The 13,953-nt window shown below is 42.4% G+C and overlaps 1 protein-coding gene across 1 annotated transcript; it reads right to left on the minus strand.

The window, feature by feature from the left end:
• Positions 1 to 449: 449 nt before the first annotated feature.
• Positions 450 to 9,262, minus strand: LOC103609839 (tumor necrosis factor receptor superfamily member 10A-like; the record flags this gene model as incomplete). Its single annotated transcript, XM_008594113.1, has 7 exons — positions 450 to 779; positions 1,974 to 2,049; positions 5,796 to 5,944; positions 7,014 to 7,133; positions 7,227 to 7,300; positions 8,274 to 8,385; positions 9,149 to 9,262. Coding segments are annotated over 7 exons (959 nt in total), but the record flags the coding sequence as incomplete, so codon positions are not given.
• Between the last annotated feature and the right edge of the window lie 4,691 nt (positions 9,263 to 13,953).

Below are 13,953 nucleotides of genomic sequence, written 5' to 3' on the forward strand. Positions count from 1 at the left end.
AAGATGCATATATACCAACATCATAGTAAGCCATATTTAGACATAATTAAATGTGCACATACAAATATGAATGAAGGAAGTTTACAGTATGACAATAACAAGTAAAAAAAAAAAATTTCTATTAGGATGATAAAGAGTCCTGAACTAAAAGAACAATGTCCTAAAATCACTCTCAATGCACTCACAAGCATATAAGTGTACTCCACAAAAAAAATCCTACTACATAAATTTCCACAATGTGCTTATCAAAACTATATTTTAATAAAAATTACTCCAAGTGCATTGAAAAAGTTCATGGACATTTCATCACCTACACTTATTGATAGTAGATTATTTTTCAAGTATGGGTCAAGTACAGGTCCAGTACTGACTGTTTCTTCTGGACTGTTGTCCAGTTATGCTTCCGTTTCTAGGAGAAAAGGTAAATTAGGGAAGCTCTGGCTTCCTAAAGAGATTCCTTCACACTCAGGTCGCAGCAGAGCCTGCTCCACTTTCTCGATAGATGAACCTTGTGGAGCCCACCAGCTGGTCCTCAATGGTCTCCCTTGCATGTCTTTCTCCCATCGTCTCCAAGGCATCCAGCAGGGTGTTGACAGAGGCGCCCCGTCCTGTTTTGTTGACCCACGTCACCAGCATTTCATACAAGGCGTCCTGTGGGTCTGCAGCACGAGCTCTGGCCACATGGATCTCATTTTCGGTGAGGCCCACCAGCCGCATGAGCGGGTTCCAGGATTTAAAGGGCACGATGTCTGGAAAGCTATGGAAGCACAGCCTCAGACCTAGGTAAAGAAAACACACAGAGACAGTCCGCTGAGTTGGGATGAGCTTCAGGAAGGGCCGAGGGTCCTAGACCCCAAGGGTGGAGCCAAATGGACTCCCGATGCTGGTGAACCTGTTGCCCCAGTGTCGCTACCTGCTTCCCATCCACAGAGAAGCAGGCCACACCACCTGGGTGTCACCTGCTCCCAAGACACAGCAGGGAGTCCAGGCCCACAGAGAGTCCTGCCCCAAAGAGCGGTTGATACCCCACCAGGGGGGACGGATGGACATGATGGAGGCAGAAAACAACGTGGGGAAGGAGCCACAGTGTGGGCCAGAGAGTGGGCGCAGCAGGAGCTCCGAGGAGGGAAGCCCTGTAGGCTGCGCTGGGCAGGAGAGCAGGACCCAGGGCGGCCACGTCTGCATCTATGGAAAGGCAGGGCCTGGTTGGGAGATCTCTGGTTCACATCCAGCTCGGCCTCACTCCCTGACGCTGGGGCAGAGCTGGATCGAGCAACTAGTGAGCCCTGACATGGAGCAAACCCACCCAGCTCAGGGGACTGCGACGGGATTGCGTGAGACACACTTGCACTGCACGCCGCCTTCCTAGAAACAGGAGGGGACCAGACACCAGGTTGTGTTTTCTAACAGCCCCTTTAAAAAAGTAAAGTAAAAAGATATAGTTGATCTTCATTTTCATAATATATTTTGCTTCAATTATGTACAAAATATTATCTTTTCAACAAGCAATCAGTACTCAAAACATTATCAATGAGATCGTTTCCATTTGCTTTTTATTATGTCCTTGATGTCTGGCATGAAGTTCATACGCAGCTCAGCAAATTGGACCTGGCCACAGTCAAGTGCTCAGGAGCCTCCAGGGGGCAATAGGTACCACGCAGGACAGCGCAGCCCCTCAGGAGGCCTCAGGGGCTGAACCAGGACCTGAGCAACAAGGGACGAGGAGGATGGTGGAAGAGGGAAGGGCGTAGGAGTTGGGGACGTTGTCAGGGGACAGAGCGGATAGGTAGAGTGGGTGAGAAGTGGTGGGAGAGGGGGATTTAGGGTCCCAATGGTCCAGTGACATCAGCATAAGATCCCCTGCATCCAGCATCGACTGCCCTGGAGGAGCCCTGTCAGCTGTGGGGACAGCAATGAGGACTCTGGCCCTAGTCCCTCCACTCCTGCTGCGTCGCCCCCAACCAAACACTTGCTCTCAATGGAGTCGGCACCATTGGCTGGATCCAGCAGCCTCCTGCTCGTCTCAGACCCTTCAGCTTCTGCAGGTTCCTGTAACACACAGTGGACAAGGCCTTGGTCAGAATCAGGAGCCCTGGATTCCAGTCCTGCCCCTGACAGCCGGCAGCTGTGAGACCCGGACATGTCACTTCCCGTCTCGGGTCCATGGAGGGGGGGTAGACCTCCTGCCCTGCAGAACTCACAGGCTCTTTGTCCCTGTTTGCTCATTGAGGCATAAGTTCTATGCAATAAATGCTCAGATCTTAAGTGTTCCATATCAAGTATACACGTATGTATTACCCAAGCAAAACAGAATATTACCACCTGCCCAGAAAGTTCCCATAACCAGAAACAAAGGGCAGGACTCTGGGAAGAAAGCAGAAAAATCAGTCATTATTTTAGATATGATTGCATATTTTTAAAAGCCTGTTGTTAAACTACATTACTTAAAAATGAATGTAAGTCTGGATGAATGTAAAAAGTGTAGCAGAAACCATAAATCAGAAAATGGAATTACAAGAGAGTCCAAGTCATAAGGGTTACGAAACACATAAAATACAAAGAAATGGTCTTGACAAGAAATAGATGTAACTTATCTGAAAAGAACCCAGAAATTGCTATTGGGTTATAATAAAACTGAAATATTATCTACTTTTATTCTCCCTTTTAAGTAGTCTTTATTTTTTTACAGCAGTTTTAGGTCACAGCAAAATTAAGGAGAAAGTAGGAAGTTCTGATATAGCCCCTGCCCCCACACATGCACAGCCTCCCCCCATCCACATCCCCCACCAGCGATGAACCTACATCGATACATCAAAGCCCAGAGTTTATGTTAGGGTTCCTTCCTGGTGTACATTCTGTGGGTTTTTACAAATATTTAATGACATGTCTCCACATTATATTATCACATAAAATAGTTTTCCTGACCTAAAAATAACCTCTGTATTCTGCCTGTTAATTCCTTCCTCCCTTCTCCCTCCAATCACTGATCTTTTTACTATCTCCATAATTGTGCCCTTTCCAAAATTTGAAGTTCCTCCAAGTCCTTTAATGCTTAATAACTAACTTCTTTTTAGCACTGAAGAATTTTCCACTGGCTGAATGTACCGCAGTCTATTTATCCATTCACCTACTGAAGGACACCTTGGTTGCTTCCAAGTTTTGGCAATTATCAGTAAGGCTGATATAAAAATCAAGTGCATGTTTTTACATGGACATAAGTTTTCAACTCATCAGGGTAAATAACAAGGACAGTGGTTGGGGGATTGTATGGTAAGGAAATGTTTGGTTTTATAAAAACCTGCCAAACTGTTTTGCAAAGTAGCTGTACCATTTTGCATTCCCACCATCAATGAATGAGAGTTCCTGTTGCTCCACATCCCTGTCAGCACTTGCTGTTGTCATGTACTAGATTTTGGACATTCTAACAGATATATAGAGCATCTCAATGTAGTTCTAATTTGCATTTCTATAATGGTATATGATTTGGGGCATCTTTTACATGCTTATTTGCTATATATCTTTCTTCTTTAGTGAGGTGTCTGTTCAGGTCTTTTGCCCACTTTTTAATTGAGTTGTTTGTTTTCTTATTGTTTATTTCTTGTTCTCTTTCTTGTTTCTGCTTGCGGGTTTCTGCTGTGATACGTTGTGAGTCTCTGTATCCACCTGCCTGTCTCTCCACTTTTGGAGAAAGCAGTTTGCCTTGTGACCTCACTTCTCTGACTGATGTAAAAAGAGTTGTTGATATTTAAGTTTGTACAGGTTTTAAGCTGTTCTTAGAACAAGTGGCAACTTTTAAACTCCTTACAGCTAGAGCAGAAACCCAAAATCAAATACTATCTTCTTTTATAGAAAATATTATGCTGAATATTGAAAAGATCTCAATTCTTCCTAAATTAATTTATTAACTTAAAGTAATATAAACAATTTCACTGATTTTCTAGGGGGTAGGAGAAATCATGTAAAATAATTCTAAATTTCATTACAGAAAAAGATAAAATTTAAAACAGTAAGAAAGAGGCATTATTCTATCAGATATTAAAACATATTAGAAACTTTCATTTAGCAGAATATTGTATATAATATAATCCTTTTCATAGAAAGGAAATATTCATATTTATGTGTGTGTGCATATATGTATGTGTGTATGCATATATGACATAGATATAAAAATTTCAGCAAGAAGTTGTCTATTGTAGTCACCTAAAAAAAAGAGCAGGGGGCCTGGAGAAGAGGGGGTGAGCTCTCAGTGTTCACTGACTGCCTTTATATACTATTTACTTTTCTCAGTGTGGATATGTATTAATCACTGTTTTAAACTGTGGAAAGTGATTAATCAGATGGAGGTAAGTATTGGTCTTATTTGTCTGTTTTTCTCCCTTTTTATATCTTTCCTTTACTTAAAAAAAGTATCATTGACACAAGAAAAGAACAGGAAAGAACACTGTAGGTGGAAAAATTATTTTCTGTATAAACATCTGAAAAGTGATAAAGGAAGGAACAATAACAAAAAAATAGGTAAGTCGGTTGCTAAATGGGATTTCAGGAAAGACAGTGACTCAGAACAATTCAGTAGCTCCTCACTTAATACTATGTCATAAAATAAATTCCATTTAAATTCTATACCTATGTGGTAAAAATCAGATTACTACAAACAAAACGAAAACCAAAAAAAAAAAAAACAAATCCCTGAGAAATTAGAGAAGTTCATCTCATCTTATGTTGGAGTGNAAAGTCGGTTGCTAAATGGGGTTTCAGGAAAGACAGTGACTCAGAACAATTCAGTAGCTCCTCACTTAATACTATGTCATAAAATAAATTCCATTTAAATTCTATAGCTATGTGGTAAAAATCAGATTACTACAAACAAAACGAAAACCAAAAAAAAAAAAAAAACAAATCCCTGAGAAATTAGAGAAGTTCATCTCATCTTATGTTGGAGTGAAGAACTTTCTTAGCTTATGAGCAACGAAAAAGTAAATGTATCTATAGGTTTAACCACTTACAAGTTAATAATTCTGCACATGAAAACATTAGACTGACTGAAAGAGCAAACAAGAAATTAAGATTCTACGACCCATATTTGAGAAAATGTATGGGTGCTAAACCATGTCTTCCTAGAAAGACTCTAAGAAACAAAACAATAATCGTATGAAAAAGTTCAAAACAAGGAAATGCAAGTTTAAGCCAACTTTTCCTCAGTTAGCAAAATGAAAACAGAAAAGCACTCAATGACAGATGAAGACTTATGAACTGATATGACCAAAATGTGTGCGTGTGTGTGTAGTAAAGCAGCGCTTCTATACCCTGACCCTAACTCTCCTAGAAAGCCAAGGTATAAATAAGAACAGAAAAACGGACAAAGATTTATTTTCAAATATGTGCAATGTAATACTAATTTTGGAGTAAATTTGAAATTCCTGTTATTATGAGCAAGGGCTTACTAGGTTCCATAACAAGCACACAGTGACTGTCATACAGCCCTCATTCAGTCATCAACAAACACTGCAGTGCCCACTCTGTGCCTGCACTGCTCCAGGTTCTGGAGACACAAGGAGAACAGGACAGACACTAGGAAGCAAAATGCGCCGCAGACTGGCTTGGTCTCTAGGTCAGGGCAGCTGCTCCTGCCACATGCAGCCCCACCCCCTGCAGCCCCATCCCCTGCAGTCCCTCATCTCCCTCAGTCTCCACCTCCCCCTGGGCCCGGACAGCTGCCAGCATCACACCTCCCTCTTTCTACAAAGTACTAGGCAAGCAGAAGGCCCAGGGCTCCCCAAGGCCCATCCCCCACTCACCAGCTGATGCTTGGCCTCCCCTGGGGATAGTACAGTGACATCTTCCAGTTCTGCTGGCTCCTGGCCTTCTATCTCCTGCTCAGAGACTGAGATGGATGGTGAGTATGTGCTGCTCAGGATCTTGTGGGCATTGTCCCACAAGACAGAACCTCTTAGGAGACATGAGCACCAGGAAAAGACCTTGGGAAGGCAAAGAGCAGAATTGGGGGTCCACATCCAGGGCTCCCTGCAAGGCCCCCCAGGTGCTGCTGTCTCCAGCCCCTCCCATAGGGTCACCCAGGGAGGCTCAGCATGTCCAGTGTCTGCTGCTGGCACCATGATCCTGATGCTGAGCTAAGGAGGGGTCACCACCCCCCAACTGACCTCCACCCAAGGGTGTGGGGCTGTGGCCTGGGGGTGTCTTCAGGCAGCAGGAAGGTCAGGGCTACAGCACAGTCCATCAGTCTATGGGGGGCTCAAAATGGCCACTTGCCCCTTACAGTCCACCCTTAGCCCCCAGGCCACTTGAGAGAGCCTGGGCAATGAACCAAGACCAGTCTGGGATGGATCCACCCAGTTCTGCTGCAGGCTGGAAGCAGTTCCTGAGCACCCAGTTCCCACAGGTCCCGGAGAAACCCACTTACTCTGTTCATCCACTCAGAGACACATCCATAACACCCTGCAAGAGAAGGCGCGGCCCCTCAGCAAGTGGGCAGGGGCCTCCCACAGCACCTCCCTCCCTGAAGCAAGGCTGGGGCAGGGGTGGGCAGGACTCAGACTCTGGACACAGAGTCCTGTGCCTGGGGACAGTGATTGGGTCATGCCAACTCTTGGCACCCTCGGGAGGGGGAGCAGAAGGGGAAATAGAGTAAAAATCATCACGTGTAGAATCCCTGATCCTGCTCCGGCCAAAGCTGTGTAAATAACGCCCCTGACCATTCCTTGTCCTGAACCTTGTCCCAAGTCCAGGAGCTGACTGCCCCTCTGCCCTGGCTATGCCTGGAAGACAGAGGAACTGGCCGGGTGATGTGGCAGCCATTAGCCCTGAGAGAAAGGGCTGGTGAGACCCTGGTCCCCACGGGGTGCTCATGAGGTGGGCAGTGGAAGGGCAATCACAGAGAAGAAGACAGAGCCAGGCCAGGAAGACACCAGGATTTGGGAGATATTTCTGTCTGTGGGAACAGAGTGGGTGAGGGAGAGGCAGAGAGTGCCAGACCTCTTCCCTCAGCCAACACTCACCTGCACAGATGTTTTTCAGGTAAGGAAATATTTTCTTCCCTTGTAAAATCATCCCAACAACCAAGGCCACAAACGTTAATAAGGCTGGGACTGTGATCCAGTTGAATCTGTTTTTATTCCCTGAGGAAAGACACAGACAGGCGGGAGTCCCAAGTTGGTGGTGGTCACTGGCTCTCCAGTGGTTGGGGCTTCCACAGTGGCTGGCCTTTGTACCTGATTCTTCGGGGACGCACTCAAGGTCTCTCAAGGAGGTACAGGGACTCTTCTTGACCATCCCATTGGGGCACCTGGAAACACACAGGGGAAGTGACATGTTCTGTGAGGGAAGCTGCCATATGGGATTAGAGAGGGAGCCTCCTCCCTGCCCAACATCCCTGAGAAGGTGTCAGAGGAAGGACAGGCTCCTCGTGTCCCCAGGGGTCACCTCACTGACCTTTGTTGAGTTTGTGAGAGGATCCGAGCTCCCTGGGCTCCATGCTCAGTGGTCAGAGCTGTGGCCATTAGGAGCCTTCTCTGCAGAGCACACCCTGAGCTTCCCTAGGCTGAGGGACAGTCACAAACCAATGTGGCCATGAGCTGAGCCATGTCCAAGGTCAACCTTAAATATAACTAAGCTCATGTTTGCCACCTGTCTGACCATTTCTACAATTGCATCAAATGCCAGGGGGTCAGAGAACAGTCACTTAACTATTGACCTCTAATAGCAAAACTGGGGAAAGAATAGGCCTTACTGAGGGACTAAGAGCCAGGGGTAAGGCTGCCTGAGCTGGATCAGGTCTTCATGAGAATCTAGAAGGAACTACACACTCAGGCTCATTACGACTTTATGTGCCATGGGCACTTTTGTCTTCACAGGCCCCTTCTTGAAAAAAAAAAATTAAAGTTAAATCGTAGGACTCAATTGTTTTAAAGATGAATATAACCTAGGCTGGATTCTATGCAGTTCTTTTTCTTATGGTTTCAAAATAAATTAAAACAGTTCATGGGCTCCTAAAAGTATCACGGCCCTAAGTCTTGGCCTCCTGTGCCCACTGAGCTGGTCGGCCTGGCCAAGGGGAAAACGTGCTGAGAAGGTGTGGGAAGGGGCCACTGCAGGGGCAGGGGTGGGACCTGCAGATGGACCAGGAGGGGCCCTGCAGGATCAGAAGACCACGGTCACTGGCACGTCCTGTGGAGATGGAGCCTCCACGGGCTCAGGGGCGAGGACGGGTGCAAGGAGACTCGGGTCTTCTGGGAATCCCCTTGGTTCCCGTATCTTACCTAGTGCTGCACTTCTGGCACATCTCAGGGGAATCTTTTCCTCGGAAAGTGCCAGGCTTGCATTGGCACACTGTGTCTCTGGTCGTGGTGCAGGGACTTTTCTCCTCTTCATCTGGTGACAAAGGATAAGGTTTGGGGATGTGTTTCTCTGACATGTCCCTCAATCCTTCCTCAAAACCCAAAGCCCCTCCCACTCAACTCAACTCAGTTCACTGAGATCTGAGGGCAGTTTCTGTGTCAACAGACACAAAGTACATAGAGGACAGCCACACTTCAGCTGTCACCAATACACAGAGTCATATAAAAGGATCACTATTCGTTATTTATTACATCAGATTAAGTAGGACAAATATTTTAGATGACAAAGTCAGTAGCGAGGAAGGCATAGAGGTATCACCTGAGAGACCCTGGAAGGAGAGGAGCCCTTGGGTGACTTCCCAAAAGCCTGGTCCTACTGAAGAGGAGGGAGGGGCCTTAGGAAATGATGGTTCAGAGAGGCTGAGAACCTTCCAGGAGCACAGGGCACAGAGAAAGACAGCCTAGTTCAGAACCAGGCCCTTGTCACAGCTGAAACACAGCCCTTTCCACTCAGCCATGCCTTCTCTATGCTATTGCTATACTGACCGCTCTCTAAGAGAGAATATAACTCCTCTTCCACCTGATGACTATAAGATATCCCTATAAGGTGTCATGCATTATAAAAATAGTTTCTGTTTTTCTTTATGTTATTGGCTCAAAGACATAATCATGGAACAGAGTATGATGAAGACCATGTTGGACTGGAACTCTCAGGTCTCCTGATTCCATGGTGACTACAATTCTTAACTCATCACTCCCCACCCTAACTCTAGACAAGGGGTCAATATGGTCTGTACCTGATTTACAAACCATGCAGAGTACGCAGGAAGGGAGGGTGTTGGAATAAGCAGTGTAGTCCACACCATATGTGCATGACAGACAATCTCCACTCTCTTCTGATAAATGGGATCCTGGGAGTAGAGAGAAAAACCAGGGAATGAATCTCCACCAAATTCCCAGAGGCTGACTGTGGTGGTCAGGGATGTCACTTTGAACCATCAGTGGAATCCAAACAGGGAAATCCACTCTGGCCTTGGTCAGTTCATCAGTTCTGCATCTACTACACACCTTAGACCAGCACTGCCAAAAGAAATACAATGCAAGCCACACATGAAATCAAATTTATAGTTGCTGCATTGACAAGGTAAAAAGAAAAAGGTCAGATTATTTTTAATGATGCATTTAGCCTCATACATCCGAGTTAATATCATTAACATGACTCAGTATAAAACGCTGAAATATTTTACATCTTTTTTTCATAGCACATCTTTCATTTGCAGTGTGCATTTCTCACTCATGGCACATCTCCACTAGGAGTAGCGTATTTCAAAAGTCACATGGGCCTAGAAACTACTGTAGTGGACAGTGCCACCTGGTCCCTGGAAACTCACAGAAGAAAGTCCTAATCCCTGTCCTCAATGGGCTCATGGTCAGTGGAAGACACAATAGGAGCAGAAGTAATACGACAATGAGCAACAAGCCTTTACGTAAAGCTCTTGCCATCTGCCACGGGAGGAAAATGGAAGGAAAAATGACCCCTACCTGTGGAGGGTCAACAAATAATACAAAGAAAGTGCGCCCAACTCTGCCCTGGAAGACAGAGGTGTTCTCCTGGCACTGAGGTGAGAGCATGCAGGAGCTGTCGCTACCTGGAGCCCATATCCTGAGACTCGACCTACACCTCCAGCAAGAGACCTCAGTCTCCCTGCAGGATCAACTGTCCCGTTTCCTGATTCATTATTATTATTATTATTATTATTATTATTATTATTAGCATATTCATTACTAAAAATCATGATTTTTCTTTATGCCCTTTACCTGACCTAACCCTCCGTATATCCCCTCCCTCTCTCCCCCTCATCTCGAGTAACCTTAGGTTTGTTCTCGCCTTCTGAAAATTCAACTAATTATTGTGGGCTTTTCTTTCTTTCTTTCCTTCTTTCTTAGCACCCAGTTATAGGTGAGAACATGCAGTATTTCTCTTTCCTTATCTGGCTTATTTAAAAGATCCTCTCTAAGACACATAGTCAAACTGGCAAAACTCAAGGACAAAGAGAGAATTCTAAACGCAACAAGAGAAGAACCACCTCTAAGGGAGCCCCCACCAGACTAACAGCAGACTTCTCAACTGAAACCTTACAGGCCAGAAGAAAATGGGATGATATATTCAAAATACTAAAAGAAAAAAATTGCCAGCCAAGAATTCTATACCCAGCAAGGTTATCCTTCAGAAATAAGGGACAAATAGTGTATTTCCCAGGCAAACAAAAATTATGGGAGTTCATTACCACACAACCGGCCCTGCAAGAAATTCTCACAGGAGCCCTGCATCCAGAATCTGAAAAACGATAATCACTATCACTGAAATATAGGAAAGAGCAAACCCTGCCATTAAAACCAAAAGTCTAACAAGAAAGAGAAAGAAGCTAAATCATTTCACTTCAAAAATCCAACTAACATTGAAGATGAAAAATAAAAGGGGAAGAAAGGAACAAATGATGTTTAAAACATCTAAACAAAAAGCTATATAATGACAGGAGTAAAGCAATACTTACCAATATCAACCCTAAATTTAAATGGATTAAATTCCCCATTGAAAAGACATGGATTGACTGGATTAAGAAGCTAGACCCAACTATATACTATCTTCAAGAGACCCACATCACCTATAAAGACACACACAGACTAAAAGTGAAGACTGGAAAAATATATACCATTTTTCATATAGTGGTAAAAAAATATATACATCAATATAACAAAATTTCCCATGTAACCACTTTTAAGTGTACAATTCAGTGGCATTAAGTACATATACAATGTTATGCAACCATCACCACTATTTTAAAATATTTTTTATCACCCCCAAACAGAAATTCTATACATATTAATAATTACGCATTTCCCTTTCTCCCTCAATCCCTGGTAACATCTCATCTATTTTCTGTGTTCCTGAATTTGCCTATTCTAGATATTTAATACAAGGGAATTCATTCATATTAGTCATCTTATATCTGGCTTATTTTACTTAAAATAATATTTCCAAGGTTCATTAATGCTCATCATTTCACTTCCAATTTCTCCACATTCTCTCCAGCATTATTTTCCTATTATTATTATTATTATTATTATTATTATTATTATTATTATTATTATTATTATTGCCACCCTATAGGAGCAAAATGGTCTATCATTGTCATTTTGATTTGCATTTCCGAAATAACCAATACTATTGAGCACTTTGTATGTGTTTATTTGTATATGCATAGATCACTTGTATATGTTCTTTAGAAAAATTTCTGTTCATTTCACATGTTCGTCATTTCATTTTTAATCAAGTTCGATTTATTTCATTTTTAAAATGCTAATCTATGCTTTTAATGTCATTTTTAAGAAACCATTGACAAATCCAAGGTCTTGAAGTGTTATATCTATGTTGCATTTTAAAGTGTTCCTTCTTAATTTTTAAAAAATTTTAAGGATTGGCATTAATTCTTCTTTAATGTTTGGTAGAATTTGGTGGTGAAGCCATCTGGTCCTGGGCTTCTCCTTGTTGGGATGTTTTTGATTACTGATTTAATTTCCTAACTTGTTATAGATCTATTCATATTTTCTCTTTCTTCTTGAGACAATTTTGGTGGTTCATGTGTTTCTAGAAACTCGTCCATTTCATCTCAATTATCCAATTGGTTGGTGTGCAGTGATTCATATTGTTCTCAGACTCCTTTTTTATTTCTGTAAAGTCAATGATCCTCTTTTAGTTCTGATTTTAGTAGTAATATTATTAAATCTAATTAAAAGATGTTAATTTTGTTCACCTTTTCACAGGACCAACTCTTGATTTCACAGATTTTCTCTATTGTTTTCTGTTCTTTTATATCTGCTCTAATTTTTATTTTTATCCTCTGCTAGCTTTGAGTTAGTTCACTCTTCTTTTTGTAGTTCCTCAAGGTATACTGTCAGGTTAATATTTGAAATCTTTCTTTCTCTTAATGTAAATCTTTGCAGCTGTAAATTTCCTTCTAAGTACTGCTTTCGCCGCTCCTGTAAATTTTAGTTTTCTGTGTTTTTGTATTCATTTGTCTCAAGGTATTTTCTAATTTCCCTGTGATTTTTTCTATGATCCACTGATTGAGAGGGGTCTTTAATTTCTACAGAGTAGTGCATTTTCCAGTTTTCTTTCTGTTACTGATTTCAAGCTTCATTCCATTATGGTCAATGAAGATATTTTGTATGGTTTCAATCTTTTAAAATTTATTAAAACTTGTTTTGTGGTCAAACATATGCTCTGTTGGAGAGAATGTTTCATAGGCACCTGAGAAGAATGTGTATTTTGCTGTAAATGAGTGGAGTGTTCTCTATAGGACCTTCAGGTCAGAACTTGTTTATAGTGTTATTTAAGTCCTCTATTTCCTTTTGATCTTCTGTCTAGGCATTCTACAATTTTTTGAAATTGGGGTATTGATGTCTCTGAGTATTACTGTTGAATGGTCTATATCTCTGTTCAATTCCATGAATTTCTGCTTCATATATTTTGGGACACTGATGTTCAGTAGTGTATTAGTCCATTTCTGCTGCTTATAACAGAATATCTCAAATGGGGTAATAATGGATAAAGAAACAAAATTTATTTCTCACAGTTCTGGAGACTGGGAGGCACACCCATGGTCTGGGGGGCAATCTGGTGAGGGCCACCTTCTGGGTGGAACTCTCAATGGGGTTCTGTGGCAACCAGGGTTTCACATGGTGAGACTAACAAGAGCTAGGGAGCTAACCTCACTTGTTCTCCGTATAGAGCCATCAGAACCATGCAAATGACAACCCACTACACCATCAACCTATTACTCCATGAATAGATCGATCCATTCACAAGGGCACAGTTACCTGTATGCAATCACCTCTTAAAGGCCACACCTTCCATGATCATGTTGGGTGTTAGGTTCCAACATGAGCCTGGAGAGATGTTCAAACAACAGCAGGTACATATATGTTTATAATTATTATATATTCTTGATGAGTAAAATATTTTACCAATACATGATGTCCTTCTTTGTTTTTTAACATCCAATCACTGAAATTCTACTTTCTCTAACAATAATGTAGCCACTTTAGTTCCCCTTTGGTTACTGTTTGCATGGAATATCCTTTTCCATATTTTCAAATAACATCCTTGAGTCTTTGACTACACAAGCTCAATAGCAGATTTCAGCAGTAAGAAGAATCAATTACATGCAGATAAAACTATTGAAATTATACAGTGTGAGAAACAGAAAGAAAAAAGAAAAAAGAATAGAACCTAAAGGACTTTGTAGTACAATTACATGTACCAACATATGCATCGTGGGAGTGTCAGAAAAGGTGATAAGATAAACATTCTCATTTCAAATGGGAGAAATTAGAAAGACTAAAGAGGTCATCAATCTCTGATGGAGTTTGGATGTGTTGTCCCCTCCAAAACTCATGTAGAAATTTGATCCCCAATGTGGCAGTTGGAAACTGATTGAGTCATGGGGGCAGATCCCTCATGAATGGATTAATGCTCTCCCTGGGGGAGAGGGGAGTAATGAGTGAGTTCTCACTCTATTAGTTCCCATGAGAGCTGGCT

Source organism: Galeopterus variegatus, unplaced genomic scaffold (assembly GCF_000696425.1).
Source record: "Galeopterus variegatus unplaced genomic scaffold, G_variegatus-3.0.2 Scaffold10168, whole genome shotgun sequence".
Classification (NCBI taxonomy): domain Eukaryota; kingdom Metazoa; phylum Chordata; class Mammalia; order Dermoptera; family Cynocephalidae; genus Galeopterus; species Galeopterus variegatus.